This window comes from Mauremys mutica, chromosome 19 (genome assembly GCF_020497125.1).
Source record: "Mauremys mutica isolate MM-2020 ecotype Southern chromosome 19, ASM2049712v1, whole genome shotgun sequence".
Classification (NCBI taxonomy): domain Eukaryota; kingdom Metazoa; phylum Chordata; order Testudines; family Geoemydidae; genus Mauremys; species Mauremys mutica.
The window spans coordinates 21,132,414-21,152,663 of record NC_059090.1 but is presented as its reverse complement, the minus strand read 5'-3'; the positions used below and the strand labels follow the sequence as shown (position 1 = coordinate 21,152,663).

The following is a 20,250-nucleotide window of genomic DNA, read 5'->3' as shown; positions in this document are numbered from 1 at the left end:
TTGGTGGGAAATGTCTGTTTTCTGATTAAAAGTTTGGTTTTTTGCCAAATCAATTTTTAGCTAAAAATTGAACTATTTTCATTGCAGAACAATTTTTTAAAATGCTGTGGGGTTTTTTAGGGCAAAATCCTGTTGCTCGTCGCAGATAGATTTTTGAGGGGGAAAAAATTCATTTTTGTCAACTTTTGTCACAATCAGCTCTACTGGATACTTGTTTTGATTTGAGTGGGTTATTTTGGTTTATCTTAAACAAGTTCCTAATTGACTTAAACTAAACCAAAATAAGCCTGGTTTAAATCACAATAATGGTGTCAGGCTTTTGCATTAATTTAACTAAATAAAACAGTTTAAAAATCACACTTCAAGTTAAATGAGTGCAATTCTCCAGGTGTACAATCCCTGAGGCTGAAGATAAATGGCAACCAGATTATGCTGACACTTTATAGTTCCCACTTCTTAGTGACATCACTCCCTTTCCACTCACCTGGTACTCCTCTTACAGCTGGCTATCTGCTTACAATCTTAAAACAAAAAGCAGAACTAGGATGCAAAATCCACCGCTAAGCATGAGAGGCTGATCCCTAAAGAAGTCAGAAAAGGTGTGTTTTAGATTCCATTTGATTCTTATCTGACTCCACAACTTGATTCTTTCCAAAAGAGACACAATGGCCCCTGACTCTCGCATGACAGTGTCTTGCTAAGATTAATATACATTCTTTATTGAATGGGACCCTTTGGCTTAGTGTTCCCCATGTTCCCCCCCTTTTTAATAAATTGACGATGTAGCTTGTGGAGAGGAGATACATTTTCAATCCGTACTTTCCTCACCAGCAAGTTGGCCATGCTGCGATTTCCCTGAAATCTTCAAGCACTCTTAGAGTTCCATCCAGCAAAGTCTCAGTACTTTCTTCCCACCTGGCATTCAAACAAATTCAGCATGTTATAGGAGGTACTGAGCACCTCCCTGGATCAGGCCCTTATTTTCTAAAATTGTCATCTCTTGCTGTTCACAGACCAGTAGGGAATCTCGACTGGCTAATGAAGAGATGGCTTTTCCTCCTAATGGAATGTTCCACTCTAACCATCCCACCAGAGGAGTTCTCATCTTCAAAAAAACCCATTTTTTCTATGTAAGCTGCAAAAAGAATTATTTAATGACATCATAAATTAAGACAGAGAGGCCCAAATCTTCCAAACTGTAGAGACGCATTTGAGCCTGGAAAAAAAACATTGTGTGTGTGTATATGCCAAAAACACCCCCGTTATTCCAGCTTTAGGCCTCTGTCAAGTATGCGAGCTGCCAGTGATCCCAGACCAGTGTTTTTTTGGCATGAATTAATTTTAGCTTGTTTAATTTCTGACATTTGTATCAATTTGTAGACTAAGTAAGTAATACGAATATATTTAGAGTGAGGGCCAAATTCAGAGTTGGCATGAGCACTGTTCAAGGCAGTGTAACTCAGCCCAACTTGCTTCAACATCACATTTGGACCCCAACCTTTACAAAAATGTACTTCCATTGATAGTCTTGGGTGTTATGCATAGGTTAGTAATGTCTCAATGAACAACAGTATCCACCTTTTTTCCAATCCCTCTCAATGTTTGCTTTAATGTAAGCCCCTACGCAAGAAGTCTGAAAGCATTAGTCCCACACTGCTCATCTTCCAAATATTGTAGGACTTTTCAACCTCAGGTAATCTTGTACCCCATTCCCCAGCACAGTAGCACACTGAGAGGGCTATTTGTTCAAATCCTTTACAAGAAGCCACAGTGCATTGAATGTAACAGAAGGCATGTAACTGGACAGGCCAACTGTTCAGGGGAAGGGCACTATTTCTACCAAAAGAAAAGGAGATGATGTATCTAATCTCTATATAGATATATCTCTATTGAGATATATAAAATTTGTAAAACAGGCAAAAGAATCCAGAATAGATGGTCACTGGGACTGTAGGCTCATGGCCTCATAAATTTTAGGAAGGGGTGGCAGCACCAGTCTCTTCTAATGTTGACTCACTGTCACTATGACAAATGAAAATGTTCACTTCAGCCTATGTCCAGTGATACCTCTGTTACCTTTTTTCCCCCTTAAGTCTTGAGATGTTGCTTTTAATTATAAATGCCATTTAAACATGTGAAAATGTAAAGATACACCATTTTGGTGCTTTTATTTTGCATGCAGGGTAAGGATTCTTCTCCTCCTCAACATGAGTGCTTTGCCACATGGTCTATCACTATCAGCTCGTTGTTTCTAGAGCTTGAGTGTCTCAATTTAAAAACAAAAACAACAAAAAACCTTGAAATAGGCATTTAAAATATTACTGAGTGGCTGTGAGCTGGTAAAAAGGTCAAGCATGCAGCCTGGGAAAGAGTACGATTTATATTAGGACAGAGGGAAAGATCAGATGTCCAATGACTCACCACCGCACATTTTATACCAATTATTGAAATGCACCCAGAGACAGTTTATAGTAATAAAATGGCTTTATGTTCTGATATGTAAAATAAAATGTCCATGCTATGTAACAAAACATTTAAAAAGTCCACACCACCTGTATCTAATGTGGTTTCATTTGTGGTATATATGTCTTTTGTCTAACCAATTCTTAGTTTTTACAGCAAGTGTGTAATTAAAAAAAATCTTAAATAGATGTCTTTCAAAAAAAAAAAACACCCTTTCAACATTCATTTTTATTAAGTATTTCATTTGTAAAAAGCAAAGCTGAATTGGACAGGTGGCCTGCATTTGTGATATATATTTTTTATATTTATATATATAAATAGCTATTCAGCATGCAAAAATTGTAGTGATTTCCCAAATCTGATTACAAAATCCACACGTACTGTCTGTTGAATGGGGTATATATGAATGTCCTAGCTAAAAATAACCTTCACTTCAGTGTCCTTGGGCTTCTCTAGCTTAAACATCATCTTCATCAATCTCTCCTCATTGGAATGGATTCAGCAAAGAGCAGGAGCAACTTTTTAAAATTTCTTTAGCCCTCCACCTATTCATTGATTGCTTGGCAAACAGGACAAAATTATTAAGGTCAAATTCCATACTCCTTAATTGAACCAAACTCCCACTATTATTTCTATGTATCCTTCTATTTGTTCTATGAATAACAGCTGGTGGTCCTGCATAGGACTGGAGACCTAATGTGTGGTATATACAGAGAAAGATGCAATTACTTCCCAACAAAACTATTCACTTGAAATCAGTGGGAGTTTTGTTTAATAAAGAATGCAGAATTTCCCCTCTAAGTGTCCATTTCTCATAATGGCTGGGTTTTTTTGTTTGTTTGTTTTTGATGAATGAATTCTTGCAGGCCTTTGATCATTGAAGGAGGTATCCATCCATTTGTCACCTGGAAATAATTCCACAGTAAAAATATTAGCAACAAATATATTGGTCACAGCTTTTCACACCTCCACTGATACTTTTGTCCATTGCAAAAGCTGATCACTTTAATTAAAAGTGGGGGAGGGGGCGGAAATTGGTTCACTGTCTCCACCATCCTGAAAACAACTCCCTTCAGTTCAGTGCAAAGAAAATGAGTATTTAGGGACTATTGCACTGTGAAATAGTGTTCCCCAAGGGGAATGATGGAAACCCCATTTCTAGAGCCATTTAAAACAAGACTGGACAAATCTCAAGCCACTATACTGCAAGGAATCAGATGACATGGGCTTGTTGCGTATGCAGCCTCAGGGCAAGTCACTTCACTGAGATTCTGCTTCCTCAGCTATAAGTGGGCTAATAATGCTTATCCACTGCTGAGGATAGAAACAGTCCTAGATTAAAAGCCCTATGACTTGCAGACATTGGACTATAATGGATGGTTTTGTCTCTAATTGTTATGGCTCTATGACTCCATGAGCCACACAAATTAAGGGTAATAATTTCCCCAAAAATCTGCTGTTTTAAACAAAGGAAAAGGACCAGCCACATCACATTTTAGTCATTCGGACGGTTCTTATGGGGCCAGTAGGACTGAATTAATTTAGAAGAGATTGGTGAATCCAGGCCATTGAGCCAAGAGTTACTTTGTACCGAATTGTCTATGTGTAAACATACAAATGCCTCATACACACACACACCCCTTTGGAATTGTACATGTGTGTAGGTTTCACTGAAATGCAAGTTACCCCCAGGAATTAACACTGAAGTAACGTTGTTCAGGAGCAGTAAAACTAGCTGTTTTGTTACTTAGATATTAGAATCATCCATCAGTCCAGTTTTCCACAGTCCCCATTCCTGAATGGTACGGTAATGAAGATTCCCTCGAGAGTGAAAAGCTTTGTGAGTACAGAAATTCGTTTGCCGTGTTTAAGTGCGGAGATGGGGGCTTCCTCTCACAAACAGATGGGTGCACTCTTTCCCTCGGGAAGGATGAAGGAGGAACTCGCTCCCGAACCTGAGACTGTGACAGCTGATTGTAGACACTGAAGGGGCTATTTCCTGGTGGCTGTGAGCTTTGACTTGTGATAGAGGGGAGTCTTGGCATCATGGTGGTGGTAGTAAAATGAGCAGGGAAAGGCTGATAAGGCACAGTTTCCATTGTCTGAACGCTGTAGCTGGTGTAAGGTGCAACAGAAGTCCACATATTGCAGCTCAAAGGGGGAGGGGGAGGAGGCGGCAAGTCATCGACTGTTGAGACACCTGCGATTTCAGCCCCAGAACCTGAGTACATACAAGCTTCCCTAGGTGTCACCTCACTGCAATAGGAAGGACTTAACATTTGCTGGTCATAGGGAGGTGGCGAACGAAAATAATGATCTTCTCCTACAGAAGAGGAGGCTTCCAGATAGGAGCGTTTGCAGGGCAGGTCTAAATGCCGAGCACTTTCTGTAAACAAAGAAATAAGCATTTAGGGAAAGGTTTCCAGTGTAACAGCATTTAACATTACATTGTCAAGCCCTCGAAAAGCTTATGGATTCACATTAAAAGCATGTGAATCTTACAGTCATTTTACTAGGTTACTTGCATTGTTATTCAGGCTAATCCAGTTAAGCTACTTCATTTTGAAAAACAATATTTAATATTAAAAAGGCATTACACTGTTAATGTTAGTCTAATCCAATCAGCCTTAAAGCCTTTTTCGGCTACGTTTATCAGCTTAAATAAGTGATCTGGGCTACTACTTTTACAGCCAGAGATTACTTTTCATTCATCCAGATAACTGAGGACCACGACTCTTTTGACAAATTCAAGAAGTCTTTTAAAATGTCTTATCGCAACCTTTCTTCCTGTCCTCACAAAAATTACTATACATTTACCAGGTATTCATGTCAAGGGCTGCAGAAATATTTCAAGATAAAACCAAGGGAGAGTGCTCTGGTAAGGATTTCTGCTATGTGCTAGAGAAGCTGTCTCTTTCAGTTGACTTTGTATGTTGTTTACCAGCATTCTATCATTAGGAACTATTATTTACTGTAGGAGAAGCAGCAACTCTACCAGCGGATTGCTATTATTAAAGTTTTGCATTGCAGTTCTTATTACCTGTGTCTTCACCAAGGCTGAGATTAATTAGCAGCAAATGAGACATGATAGTATAAGGATTTTTCTCGGCAACTTAAAAACAAAAGAATCTGACATGATCTCATCTGATACTGGTCTGAAGGGAGCAGTGTGTACTTAAAGGCTGGTTACATTTAAAAACTGGCTCAGCGGGCAAAGAAAATGTCTACAGCGAGCTTCTGTAATCAAAAATAGACAGACGTTAACAAACTTACTAAAGGCTTGATTCTGAAAAGTGCTGAGATGTACAACTCCTCATAATCTCACTGGCAGTTGGAGGAGCTCAGCACATTTCAGGATCAGGCCTCAGTTGAATATACTTTCTGATTAAGAATATACACATGTAACTGTTTGTAATTGAATGTATAATTTACCAACATGATCTCACTCCTTTAGACACATGCCATGATGATCTGCTTTGCTTGCTTGTGTGCTCTTGTTTAGGGCCTGAGTTGGTCTTTTTTTGAGGGGACTATAGGGTAGTAAGCACTAGGGATAGCTCAGTGGTTAGAGCATTGGCCTGCTAAACCCAGGGTTGTGAGTTCAAGCCTTGAGGGGGCCATTTAGGGATCTGGGGCAAAAATCAGTACTTGGTCCTGCTAGTGAAGGCAGGGGGCTGGACTCAATGACCTTTCAAGGTCCCTTCCAGTTCTAGGAGATTGGTATATCTCCTATTAATTATTATTACTCTCAATAGTGTTTGCAGGATCAGGACTTAGCTAATCCCCAGCCCACTGGATCAGTGGAAAGACTTGCACTGATTGCAGTGGGCTTTGGATCAGGCTCTTTAAGATGGCAAATGAGACTTTGTAAAGTACCATAACCACTGTGGCACTGATCTATAATAAATCACTTATGGCAATAGCCTGTTACCTTTCTGATGACATGAATAAATTCCATGAGTAGTACTGTGTTTCCTTCCGTGAGACTATTCACACGGACTACTCAGTGTGAGTAAAGGTGGTAGCTGAGCCCCTAGTGTGTCATAATAGTTGTTTTTAGATTCTCCTTTCGCTTCACTGAACACGTTTAAAGTGCATAGACAAATGGCAACTTCATGTACAGATTTAGAGTACCAATGAATTTGCTTGTCGGATATATTTTGAGCTCAGATAATTTAGTACTTGAATTTCCTACATGTAAAATATTGTATCGTGAATGTTGACATCCAAACTATCACTTTCCTTAGCATTGTTCTCAGGGCCTGATCCTACAAGGCAAACCAGTGAGCATTCATAACTTGCAATGAAGGCAACAGGTGCAGAGCACCTTGAAGGATTGTGCTCAAAATACTATCCAATCAGAAAAAGCAGCAAAGAGTCCTGTGGCACCTTATAGACTAACAGACGTTTTGGAGCATGAGCTTTCGTGGGTGAATACCCACTTCATCAGATGCATCCCACGAAAGCTCATGCTCCAAAACGTCTGTTAGTCTATAAGGTGCCACAGGACTCTCTGCTGCTTTTACAGATCCAGACTAACACGGCTACCCCTCTGATACTATCCTATGAGAAGTTCCACCAGTGCTTTGCAATAGACCAGCACAGCGCTCCTGGCCCTACTGAGACAGGAAAAGGTGCCAAAGAATCTACTAGGGTGTTTTGTTTTGTATATGGAGGAAGATCTATAAAAGGTCTGTTACCTCTTCTTTTCAGGCAGTGATAAAAGAGCCCTGAATCTCTCTGTGCTGTGAAGGTGTTGAGTGGTAGATCTTGAGTATCCGAAGCAGCAAATGGCATATGAGCACCATTCTCGTACTGATAATGCTGAAGGGTCTGGTGATTCCCATGGAGTGGGTTGACATCTGTTTTTGTTGAAAGCTGGCCGTGAGTGGAAACCAACCTCTGCCTCATGATGCTTTTGGAAATCACTGGATATTCTTTGCTGCAGGTGAGAAAAGTTATTTACTAGTTAGATAGCAGTCAGCCCTTACAGGACAAAATACTACTACTTTAGCATTCCTATAGCACCTTGCAGCAAAGGATTTCAAGGCACTTCACTGAAAAAAAAAATTAACTAAGTTTCACAACCACTGTGTGGTGGCAGGTGCGTATTATAACAACTATCGCAGCTTGAGCCGCAGAGTGGGTGAGACGTGTGCACATTGGTGGCCATGCTAGGCTTAGAACACGGGAGCTCCTTGCTCCTACTCACAAGCCCACATGTGCTCACCCAAAGCCCTGTTACCATAGATTGTTGGATTGCATTTAATACACACACACGCACATGCATTGCATCAATGCCCTCTGACGGCAGAGCTTAGAACTAGATTCTAAACAGCTGCATCTCATTGCTCTTTTTAGCCACACCTTTGTAGCCGTGCCACACGCAAATCGCTGTCATCGCTTCCCCTGAAGCCCTTGGCAAATGGGTTGTTTTCAATTTTCAGCTGGGTTATCTTTAAAAGAATGAAACAAAACAGGAGTCAGTCAGTGAATAGTGTATCAGAACCACATGGTTGGGGGACTAGGTTTGTAGATTTGAAAAGATTCATGTCAAAAAGCATCATCCAGGGGCCTTCAGGGTCTATTTCCTGCACAGCTTCAGGCACCTAAAGATGCTACAGCGGAAGGTGGGGGATCAGTTGAAAGTCAGAGAGGCCTGAGCTGCAAAGTTTGGTGCTAGAGCTCAACTTTCCCACCAGGCCTTTTTTATTTTATCTTCCAGGGAGGTGGTTTGGGCTTGAGATAAGAGCCCAGTTCGTGCTGAACTCAGTTAGGCCTGGCGGTTTTTATGCAGTGCTCGCATAACCCATCGTCTTCTAGCCCCTTCCCTTATGGCTGAGAAGAATTACTACTGCTTTATAGTCACTATTACCCAGAAATACACTAGTCTAAGTCCACCACAGTGAGCCAAACCCCTCAGCCTGAGATCGATTTCTATAACTTCATGAAAATTTTGCAAATAAACAAACACACACGAAGGGAAGTTACGGGGCTGTGTGTAAAATTTCATTTAAAAAATATTCATTAGTGTCACGCCTCTAAAACCACAAATAAACAAGCCTCTTCTCTCATTCCCTTCTAAACACACACTTGAAACTGCCCACAAAAGTCATAGAAAAGAGTGTTGTGTTGCAGGGAATTCTCTAAACTACAGTCTCTTTTAACAAATGATTTTTGTGGAGAATATGGGAAGGGCTTCAGAAGCTGGAAAATTTCACATTAACACTCAGCTACGTAGAAAAAGCAGAGCCGATCCATTAAATCCCCTTAAGACCTTAGTACTAACTTCATGTCTCTTTTAGAAACTATATGTACACAGAAGTCATTTCACCCACCCTGTAATGCAATTACGCAGAAACATACCCTGGGATCTAACACGTGTACAGCACCACTACCCAACCAAGAGGAGCTACAGGAAGCTTTTTTTTATGGAAACAGACTAGAGTTACCAAAGGTGCTCACTCTTTTCTCCCTACCCATGCGACGAGTGCTATGGCAGCATTAAGGCTCAGAAATGATCAGGACCTCCGTTTTACGTCTCAGGAAAAAGGGCATCGCCCATAGCACAGTGCTGGCCCAAGCCCACCTCTGGGGAAAGGAACACAGAAAGCCATAGCTGAAGGTCAGACGGGCCTCTACACTGCTGTAATACAAGCCTTAAACGTTCGTTCATCAAGCAGCCTGTGGTTGTGCTAGACCAGCTCTTTAAGACTGACAGCTGAGTGAACGACATGAAGTGACTGCAATTCCACCAGCATTATCTTCCCTGGTAATTTATTCTAATGGTGTTTCACTAGCTATGAAGTCACCTAACCTACGTCTTACAGCACCTGGCATTTTCCTTGGTGACCCCACTCAGGCTTACTTTGTAAACTCACACTTGATGACGAAACGCCAGGTGATACATACAACCTTATTACACCCAAGCACTTGCACCTTTATAGCTCAAGTCTTGTCACTGCTGTTAGTTGTTTGGCTCAGCACCTCTATGAGTTACAGGAATCACTTGAACTTTTAGAAAAACACCACACTCCATATAGTTCAGTTCTTTCAGGCAGGAGCACTAGAAGTAAGTGCTACACAAGCTGGCTGTTTTTCACATTTTTTTGCTCTGGTTGCTAAAACCATAACCACCAGCAAGTAGATTGAGGCTTACAAAGGCATGCTTCTGCCCCCACGTAGTTCAATGGCAGCAAAGCCACAACTTTAACTTAATTAAAAATGATCATAACCTGGATTTGCCAACGATGTGTGTGAAAACAAGGCTTTGATGAAAAAAATGAACCAGTCTGGGAGCTGTTAAATCATAGAATATCAGGGTTGGAAGGGTCCTGAGGAGGTATCTAGTCCAACCCCCTGCTCAAAGCAGGACCAATCCCCAGACAGATTTTTTGCCCCAGATCCCTAAGTGGCCCCGCTCAAGGATTGAACTCACAACTCTGGGTTCAGCAGGCCAATGCTCAAACCACTGAGCTAGCTCTCCCCCAAACCCAAAATAACTCTATTGCCTTCCCTGCAGGGCGGGTGCAAAGATGTTTCGCGCCCTAAGCGAAACTTCCACCTTGCGCCCTGCCCCGTCCCCTGAGGCACGCCCCCTACGGCAGCTCAGCATCCCCCCCCCACCGCCCCAGCTCACCTCTACCCCGCCTCCTTCCTGAGCATGCTGTCGCTGCTTCACTTCTCCCGCCTCCCAAGCTTGCGACGCCACTCAGCTTAGGTTCACCCCTGCTCCGCCTCCTTTCCAAGCACGCCGTCGCTGCTTCACGTTCCCCTGCGTGCCGCCTCCCCCCACCCACTTGCTGCAGGCAGCCCTCCCCGCGCTCCCCTGCCCCAGCTCCCTCCGCCTAAATGCCGCTGGTGGCTGAAGATCCGGCTGCCGCTGAAGAAAATGCCACCCTCCCCAAATCCTAGCACCCTAGGCGACCACTTAGGTCGCTAAATGGTTGCACAGGCCCTGCTTCCCTGGGTTTACACCATTGTAACTTAGGATGCGCACACACACCCCCCTCAGAACCCATGTCAACTGACTTGGGCTCATGCTGCAGAGCTAAAAATAGTCGTGTAGATGTTTGGACTTGGACTGGTTTCTGACACACTGCAAGCCCCAATCACTTGCCCTGCCACTGGGGGTGGGGTGGGATGGGGGGTTTGAAACTTTTACCCACAGGCTGAGCAGAGAGGGGTTTGCCCCAAAGCCATCTGGCAGTAACTTTCATGCCAGTACCTTAAATGTTTCCTCACGGAACAATACAACACCCGGCTAGCAGGGGTGGGTGGGTGTGTGTGTGTGAGAGAGAGAGAGACACTGAAACCCAGCCATATAAAACAATGGTAAAGGGCCTGCTGCTGCTTAGTCAATGGCACAACTCCAGTAGGCGTAATCGCCAGGTTCATTGCGCCATCCCAGGCCTCGGGAGCGCCTCTCATGTGGTTCACATGTAACAAGATACCAAGGAAATAAAAAATATCTAAGAAATAGTGACTGAATGCTCAACAACTGTGAAGTGCAAGGCCATAAAGCTTTCATCAGTGATGGCCTCACTCGCATTAGGGCTGGCAGTTCACACTTGCTAGTTGGTCTTTCTATATTGCCTCCTCTTCCCCGCCCTCACACAGAACACTTGAGGCTTATCAGGGTTTTTCCCACACTCCTTTAATTTTTCTGCTTCCCGTCATCTGTGTTCTTGGATTCTCTGGCTGTCTCCTGACTTTCCCCTCTGGTAGTAAAGTGCAGTCGCCTCATCAAGTTTCCCCACAGTCTCCTCCCCTGCCTAAATCTCTGCATTCGTTTACTTTCCCCGCCCCTGCTCTACTCTTCTCTCACTTCCCTTCCTTTTGTGCACCCTTTGTTTCTTCCTGCTGTTCACCCTGAAGCTCAGAGCGGTGGCCTTCCAAGGTGACCTCTTCCAACTCCCTCCTTTAAAAGTAATTTCTTAAGCCCCACCCTTTTTGTGCCTGCTCCTTCAGTTTTTGCCTTCTACTGGTTAACATTGTCAGCTCCTTGGGGAAGAGATCCTGGTTACTGCTGTGTTTGACAAACCCAACGTCCATCTCTAACGTTATGGCCACAATGGGCCACTGTGGTGGAATCTTTGTGATGCGCTCAGGTGAAAGGTGAAAATAACTAAGTTGCTTTCTCTGAGGCAGCCTGCCTAGCCGCATCTCTTCCAGCCCCTTCCCCTCAGCTCCGCCAAACACACAGTAACAATTCTGTGCTCGTCCTCTGCTTCCCACCCACCGAATACTGACCCAGGAGTTCTGGAAGTGGGCATAAGGCATCTCTTCCCAAAGAGTGTGTGTGTGCACCCCCCAGCACACACATTACCCCCCCGTTTCATACCACGTCTAAGAAATACCCTAGACAGACAGCCAACGTGCTGTTATGGTAGCACAAGAGCAACACTCAACCTCTTCTCCTCCTGCATTTGCTTGCAAATGAAAATATGAATAATTTCCATGCGGAGGGAGTGATCATGTGCAAAGGCTACTGATGGTTTGAAGGGCGTGTACACATATACCATGGCCCTGAACTCCAGCCACTCCTACGATGTACTCTCTCTGCCATGGGGCAGAATCCAGATAGCCAGCTCCCTCCCACCCACCCCTGCCGGCTAAGGGTTTTCTGGCGAGTGCCTGTACCATCCAGCATTTGGCTCTTATTTCCAAAAATGTTGCTCTAATTAGCATCCGTACTTTCAAGAACACTTTAAAAATATCCCTTACCCAATAGAATGAAGATTATAAAAGAGCTCCCCTCTCCCCCCCACTCATAATGGATCGGCTGGTATTTGTAATCAAAGAAGGGATGCGTCAATACGTGAAAGTATCCAGCAGTGGATGCCACTTTCAACAGCTGTCAGGATCTCCTCCGTGCAGCCTGTAAGCCGAGCCTTGCATTGATGGTATTGGCTCCTTTTCGATGGCGTCAGTGCTCTCTTTTTCCACCGCTTTGATTCACTAGTGGATTCTGTGGTAGCCTAACAATCAGCTGAGGAACCACAAGAAGCTTAAGGCCTTGCCTGCCTCCCCACCCACAGACCAACATGAAGCCACGTAAGCCTTAATTTAATTTCTTGGATGCTGTAACGTGCAGCCTGACTTGGTTCTGTTGCAGTCACAACACATTTTTTAAACAAGCCTCATTTGGCAGCAGAAATAATAATTCCCATTGTGTTCCCGCTATTCTTTTTCTTCAAAGTAATTGGAGATGACTGGTAGGTAGAGATGTATGGGAGTTCAACTCTTAATGCTTTTGGGTTGAAATTTCCCCCCACTTCCGTGCAAAATCTTTGGCACATAGGGTGAAATCCTGGCCCGTCTGAAGTGGATGGGAGTATTGCCACTGACTTCAACAGACCCCGGATTTCCCCCTGCCTGCATCTGCCCCAAAAGGGAAGTTTGGGGTAAATATACCAGAAAAGCTCTACAGCCTTGACCTGTGTGCGTGCGGGTGGAGCTGGGCATTCTACCTGTAGCATTATGCTCATTTCAGCCGGGAAATCGAGCTCCCGATTCTCTTTCAGAGAAGCTGCCGTTATTAATAAGCTGACTCTTTCTTAAGCCAAGGAGTTTGGCAATTGGCTGAAATCTGGAAAACAGACCTTTTGAAGATGATGTGCAATTCCTGTGGTTCTGGGGGTTTCATTATCTATGCCAGAAAGGATGGTTTTCTAATGAAGAACTTATTATGTATTTAGCACTGTGAGGTGGTGATTTGTTCAAGGCCACACACTGAGTCCATGGCAGCGTGGAGATTAGATCACAGGAGTCGTCGGCTCCTAGTCCTCTAGATCATGCTGCTCCACTAGCTGTGCAGCAGGTCTGCACTACCTAGGCTCTGGGGGTCATCAGGTTAAAATCCAGGCAGTGCCCTTTATCCTTTGAGGTGGGCACATGGAGTTCCATTTGTTCTACTCTGTCATGACATTTCAGAGGTGACATGAACAAAGCTCGGCACGGGCGGTGAAGGTCAGATTTTCAAAAGAGCTCAGCTCCCATTTAGACACCAACATGAAGGGCTCAGCTCTCCGCAGCTGTGACAGTTCTCCATATAACTGCTCTGAGCTGAGTTCTTTTGAAAATCTGGCCTAAAGATCCCTAACAGGAGTGAAGTATCAGAGCGGTATTCACCCACGAAAGCTTATGCTCCAGTACATCTGTTAGTCTAACAGTAGTGGTTTGTCCTGGTGTGGTTTGTCCCCACACCAGTAGAGGTTTGTCCCCAGCCACATCACTATGTTGTGTGCTGTACATCTGTTAGCTACCAGCCTTCCCACAAGAAGTGGCTGCATGTCAGTTATATTGTAAGTATAAAGTTTATGAAGCACAAAGGCGCTATTGACGTAAAATATTATGAGTAGCTATTAAACAAGCTCTTCAGTGCCTTTCTGGTTAACCATGTTTGGGCTCTAGGTCTTTTTACATTTACAGTCACAAGTTTGTAACTAGGATCCACATTAGCGTTCAGCTAAGGCTCTCTTGTGCTTGTTTACTTTGACACACACAGCCCTGTTTCCATTGTCATTCTTTGCCCTGCCTCAGTAACTGCAGAGCATTCCGGCCTTCAAATGGCAAAATAAAACTGACTCCTACTCATCTGAGGAAAAGATTTAAACAGACCAAAGGTGGGCAGGAATTTCACATGTGTTTGGGGCAGTCTACTTTTGTATGAGGAGTCTATATCTTGACATACAGTGCAGCTATTACATTCACAGAAACAGGCAGGCCTTTAACAAAACTCCATTAAGCCTAATACATCCCTATAGGTAGACAAGTGTCCTCGTCTCTATTTTACAGATAGGGAAATTATAGTATAGAAGCAGCAAATCACCAGCAGAGCTACGAATAGAACCTAAGAGCCCGAAGCCCCCATCCCCTGCTCTTGCTCCCGCATGCACTGGGCTACTGCTGAGAGCCACGGGAAGGTGGCAGCTGACCGGCTGCACTGTTGTCTATCCGGCCTGGGGATTACAATGCTCCCTAAACTTCAAAATCTGTTGCCTCCTCCCCCTTTGTTTTGTTGGCCTCGCTGGGAGAGGCGATGGCCTCAGATAACCAATCACACATCTTCCCCAGTGTTCTTCCCCCATACGCACCGCCTCCGCCCAAGTGACAGAAGCAACAAGCCCCACTAGCCGCGCATTCCTGTTTGAACTAACATGCTGGGAATGACAGGGTCGTTTGGGTAAGAATACGATCCCTCTGCTCCAATAAGAGCCATCTCTGGACAGCTTCAGCTTACCCTGACATCTCCTCTAAGGGCTACATAAGGGGGGGAGGGAGGAGGAGGAGACAGAAGAAAAGAATGTGTATTAAGTAGTCGGTCACATTCCTCTCACTTTTCTCCAATCAGCTCACTCCTCTTCTCTTCATATCTTGTTTGGCACCGTCCACTTCTCCCCGTTTCAGATGGGACCACACCACATTTTGTCACTCCCCCCCCCCTTGCTCCACGCCCACCCAAGCCCCAGCCCCAACCCTCCCAAATGATAATCCATTATGTGCAGCTGAACTGAGCCCTTAGAATTTTGTATTCCCCAAAAAACGAAACGGGCACACACAAACCCACCTTCCCTCGTGTCCTCACCACGAGTCAGGCTCTGAGCTGCACTTTTATGGTCACATTCCTTGTATGTCTCACTAAATATATATACCGTAATTACTTTTCACTGTAGATTTATGAGCCAGCTTTACTAGTCATTATTAGATTTGCTTGCTGTTGTGAGTGACATTTGAGAGTTTATGAGCTCTCAGATTCATTAAGTTATATACTAGTGGAGATTGCCAAGATATTTTTACACAGTACATTTTTCATGCATCTCCTTAGCTGCCTCCTTTGCCTCTCCAGTCTTGCTAACCAATCGCTGTGCTTGGACATTTCCTGCTGCACAATTGCATCATTAAACACTGTTCCTCAAAGCACAGTGCCCATAACAGTAATACTGTGTCTGTTCCCATCAGTTCATTTCAGTCTTCAGTGCAGGGCTGCAAAAATTACACTTGCCTAACAAAGCTAAAGCACCTTTTGCTGCAAAGCACCATACCTTGTGATTCTGATAGGAGGTCACCGATATAAAGGATGTCTCTGGAAACACGTGTGTGCAGAACGCTGTGTTCTTGGACCCAAAGGCATTGTTTTCATCTGCTTTCACAATATGCAGTCTTGGCTGGTATTTATGCATCGAATTAAGAATAATCTGAAAAACAAATAAAAACATTGCAAGTTTGTTAAAAGTGGTCAGAACCATTCAGTTGGCATCAATAATGGAATAAGTGAATGCAATAAAATATTTCTCAACAGCTCCAGCCATGTGCTTTGATTTCCGAGAGAAATAAATATAACAGATTGGTGTGCAGTCCAGAAACAGGCTGTAGAAATATATGACTGTACTTAATAACATCCAGGACTGTGGTGTATCAGTGGGACTGCCTGTGAAGCTAAGGACCAAGGAAACATCGTGGCTACAGCCCAGGACCGAGGTGTATTAACAGAGCTGTATGGGGAATCCCTGGTGTGTCAAGGTTTGAGCTGTCTTGACACACTTAAACTCCTGGGGAAGCTAGCTCAGCAGCTTGCCTCAGTCCCACATCAGCCCTTCACAAGCACTATATTTACTCCTGTTACAAATAAGTGTGTACACTCCCTTCAAACCATCACTAGCCTTTGCACATGATCACGCCCTCCACATGGAAATTATTCATATTTTCATTTGCAATCAAATGCAGGAGGACAAGAGGTTGAGTGTTGCTCTTGTGTTACCATAACAATTCCTCCTCTGGTTTCTCCTTTATTCTCCCCCACCCCTTGCCTGTCTTCTTGGGGCAAGACTTATTCCCCCTTACATTCTCTATCATTGTCCCGGGGGGGGGCATTCATCTCTAATGGGAGAGTGAGTCCCCACCCCCACCCCACCTTTTCAAAATCCGTATTCCTTGCCACAAACACTGGTGCCCAAAGCTGCCTGTGAATGACCAGGAGCTGGCCTGTTTTACATGGAGGGATCTGCTGGCTTGGTTAGCAAAACTTTCAGACCTTGTGCCCTTCAGTACAGCAAACAAACCAAAAAAAAACCCAGAAGCAAATTCTGCATTTCAGACAAAGCAGCAGGTACCGTATGGGGCTTTAAAGTCTCCTCATCTGGCTGCACATAACTCTGCCCACAGTAGCTGGCTGCATCATATACCATTTAAATGTAATTTTTATTGTTGACATTTTCCAGACAACCTTCCCTCTCCCCCTCGCAGAAGAATGAGGAATTTTTGGCATTTTATCAGCTTTGCATCGTTCCTCTTAACTGTTTTGCTGCTATGTTGCAGGTCTTAGATGTGAGAGGGTCAGCTTATTGTTTGGTTTTTAGTCTTTGCTGTCCCTTCAGGAATCAACCACTGGAAGCACAAATCCACAGAGAAGCATGGGCAGAGAGCGGAGGCTTTCACGAAGAGGAGGTTTTTAGTTATTAGTCATCAGAGATGAGCCCAAGCTGCAAAATCCAGTTTAGATCTGAACTTCCCCCAAATCAAGAGTGCTCTGATTCAAAGGGTCAATTCAATTCAAGCTTCATTATCCTCATTTTACAGCTCCAGAGAGCCCAAGGCCCGAAGGGACCGTTATGATCATCTAGTCCAACCTCCAGGCTCACAGAGGCCATAGAACGTCTCTGAAACAATTCCTGTTTCTAACGGCACAGAGGGGCGAAGTGACTTGCCCAGATCACACAGTAGGTCAGTGGCAGAACCAGGAATAGAACTTGAAACTGGGATTTTTTCAAAAGGGGAAAAACTAGGGACCTAACTCATATTACATTTGGGGCTCCTTTGAAAAGCCAACCCTAAAGCTCCTGACTCCCACTCCAGTGCCGTAGGCTCTAGGTCATGCTACCTCCCCTATAATGCGTGTTTCAATGCCCTGCTTGAACCTAACTAGAACAGAGCCAAGGCAACACCTCAAGACAGTATTAAACGGTTGTAGACCCCACTGGAGCATTCAGAGTATGACCAGAGAAGGATATTTTACAGAGACTCTGAAGGATACTGTTGTTACCGTAAACCTGTCTAGAGGTCGAACTCAAACTCCGTTATTGCTTAAGCAGCCCCACCTCACTTACAAGGTTTTGCATTTTTGTCCCTTGCTGCACCAAACTGAAAATTCACCCCTGCTCAGGAAAATGCAGAGACCTTACAGGGCACAGACCGTGAAAGGAAACAGCTTTAGATTTGCCAGATCAAAGCAGAACGGTGATCCCTTTACATGGAGTGTGATGAATATACAGGAGAAATGCAGAAGGTGGAGGTTAACTTGATTTAGTCAGTGGCCATGGACATGAATGAGGAACAGCTTTCAGCAGAAAAGCACAAAATCCAACAGCACAGGAGGGAAATGTGCCAATTTTCTTGATAAAAACATTAAAAAAAAAAAGGCAGTTTCTCCATGGCCAAAGGACAAATTACACCTGCAAAAACTGCCATTTGTGTTTGCTAAAAATAAATGCCTTTTCATCCTCTTTTTTCATGATTATGGTACCACTGAAAAATACATTCACTCATTACTCTAGCTGTAAGCACATTTATTAAATACCGTCTCACATGTTATTATGCAGCAAGGTATCCTATGTGATTACACATTGAATTATAAGGTTCTGGTAGAGAAGCAGGAGTTTAAGTGAATGATTGTCTAACCAGAATGTGAATCCAGTTAACCCTCCCCCTTGAAAATGTACATATTTTAAACCAGTCTATTACATCTTTACCAGTCCCCAGTATCTACATGACGCTAGAATCTAACAAGAAGTTACAAGGTGCTGAATGCTCAGCCAGTTGAGAGGTCTGATTTGGCCTTACGCCCCTTATTCCTTTATAACACTCATGGTATCCCTGTCAGTCAAGTGTTTTAAAGCCTGAGATTTTTGTTCTGACACACCACATTACCAACTGATGCCTCCTGGTTACGGGAAGACAACCACAAACAGGATATGACACAGTGAGGTAGAACAGTCAGCAGTTCCAATTAGAGACCAAAAACAAAAAAACAAAAAAAAGGAAAATCATCATTACTCTTCTGACACTGCCAACATTTCCAGAGCCTCAGCCCCGTCTCTGAAGCTGTGCGTGAGTTTCTGGATGCATCATTTTTTTCTCATCAAAAAGTTTTGCATGTACAAAAGCATGGAGTTGTGCATGCAGGTTGCATTTGCACACACACATATTCCTTACTTATATTTGTTTTATGTTTTATGTGCACCACCCCCAAAAAAACCTTAAGCATGAAAAACTGTGCACGTGAAAACTTAGGGTCTGCCTCTATAAGCAGTTACCACGTGGCAAGCTGGGTGTAAATCTACCTTGTACTAGCCTGCTGTGCGCCTACTGTCTCTGTGGACTCTGCTATGATGCACTAAAAATACCATAATGTGCTTTGATCAGTTCCCATTTCAAAGCGGGGTAGATCAAAGTGCACTATGGCACTTTTAGTGCATCGTAGCAGAGTCCACACAGACCGTTGGTGCACAGCAGGCTAGTGCGAGATAGATTTACACCCTAGCTTGTCATGAACTAACTGTTTGTATGGTCAGTCCCTTAGGTACCTAAAACTCAGACCATGATATTAGTGGCTGCTGTTGAAAATACAATCTTGTGTCAATGCTCAAAACAAATGTAAGAAAATGCTACTCCTGTGCCCAATATCAGTGTGAATACTAACCTAAAGAGTCCTAGCATTAAGAAGAAATAATTGAATTGATAAGATAGAGCATATGATAGATTATGCAGGATGCATATTGGAAGCATTGACAGAGTCAGGACTTTTACAGGCAGAATCCTTGGGCAATTCACTTAAGAGCTCTGTGCCATAGTTTTCCCACTAAGGAATGATAATCCTGACATGATCTTTTTAGATTTTCCTTCTCTTACTATTTTGTAAGTAGGTTGTGAAATTAATCTTTGTAAAATGTAAAACATTATAATGTATATTTTTGAAAATTATCTTTGCAGATCATTACTCATTAGATCATTAACTGAAATATTAGTTAGTCCCCCCCCCCCAAAAAAAATGTGTTTACATTATTGTCTGGAATTGTTAAAAATAAGCTGGCAAACAGAGAAATATTTATAAATCTATATGAATAAAACATTAGTACAGCAAGTTGAAAAACACCACTTCTTAACTAGCATTCCAACATGCTATGCTACTAACTGTAAATGTCTTGCTATACAAATACTGGATCTTACTCTTATCTCTATTAGATTGGTTGCTATCACTTTGAATTAAACGTGCTGTTGATCTTGTTATCCAATTGTCCATGAGGAAGCACAATCCAGCTTCCATGGTATATAGTCTCACTTAGAAGGTTCAGAGCTATGCTGTATTTATTGTACTATTATCTTATTTAAAAAAAATCAAACTCAGGTTAACTAAAGTGAGATAACTAAAGCCATATTTGGATATCTGATATTAACCTGATTATGTATCCACAGTTCTCAGTGAGGTTAACGGGTGTCTTATTTGCTCTGCAGCTGTGAAAAATCAAGTCATTTTTATTAAGGTGCCTAAATCTAGAAGATTTTGGGTGGGATTTTCAAAGAGATCTAAGTAAGTGAATAGGTGCTTTTTTAGACCTATTAAGAGAGAGTCACAGGTGATCTTGAAAATCCTACTTACAGTTGCCGAACTAGGCATTTAAATTCTAAACATTAAGCTGTCAATTCTTACAGTATCAGAGGGGTAGCTGTGTTACTGCTGAGCTTCAGTTCATCTGCAAATTTGACACCATCAGCTCAGGATTAAACAAA

General features: G+C 43.1%; 1 protein-coding gene and 1 long non-coding RNA gene across 8 annotated transcripts in view; one reads left to right on the top strand and one right to left on the bottom strand.

Annotated features, from left to right (window-relative positions):
* The window catches only part of LOC123353225, a 40,466-nt gene that overhangs the window by 2,899 nt on the left and 17,317 nt on the right, over positions 1-20,250 (top strand). For 2 of the 4 annotated variants that reach the window (XR_006574437.1, XR_006574434.1), the window contains exons 3-5: positions 4,215-4,303; positions 5,284-5,341; positions 7,177-7,411. This is a non-coding gene — a long non-coding RNA (uncharacterized LOC123353225). Of the gene's footprint in view, positions 1-1,013; positions 1,131-4,214; positions 4,304-5,283; positions 5,342-7,176; positions 7,412-20,250 lie in introns of all 4 variants that reach the window. The other 2 variants (XR_006574435.1, XR_006574436.1) reach the window with 2 other exon arrangements.
* TBX4 (T-box transcription factor 4) overlaps positions 2,389-20,250 on the bottom strand; it is a 118,271-nt gene continuing 100,409 nt past the window's right edge. For all 4 annotated transcript variants that reach the window (XM_044994193.1, XM_044994196.1, XM_044994194.1 and 1 more), the window contains 4 exons: positions 15,510-15,662; positions 7,831-7,919; positions 7,164-7,405; positions 2,389-4,849 (listed from right to left, as the gene is read on the bottom strand). In XM_044994193.1, coding sequence (XP_044850128.1) covers positions 4,224-4,849; positions 7,164-7,405; positions 7,831-7,919; positions 15,510-15,662 — 1,110 coding nt within the window. In that variant the 3' untranslated portion in view covers positions 2,389-4,223. The remainder of the gene's footprint in view (positions 4,850-7,163; positions 7,406-7,830; positions 7,920-15,509; positions 15,663-20,250) is intronic.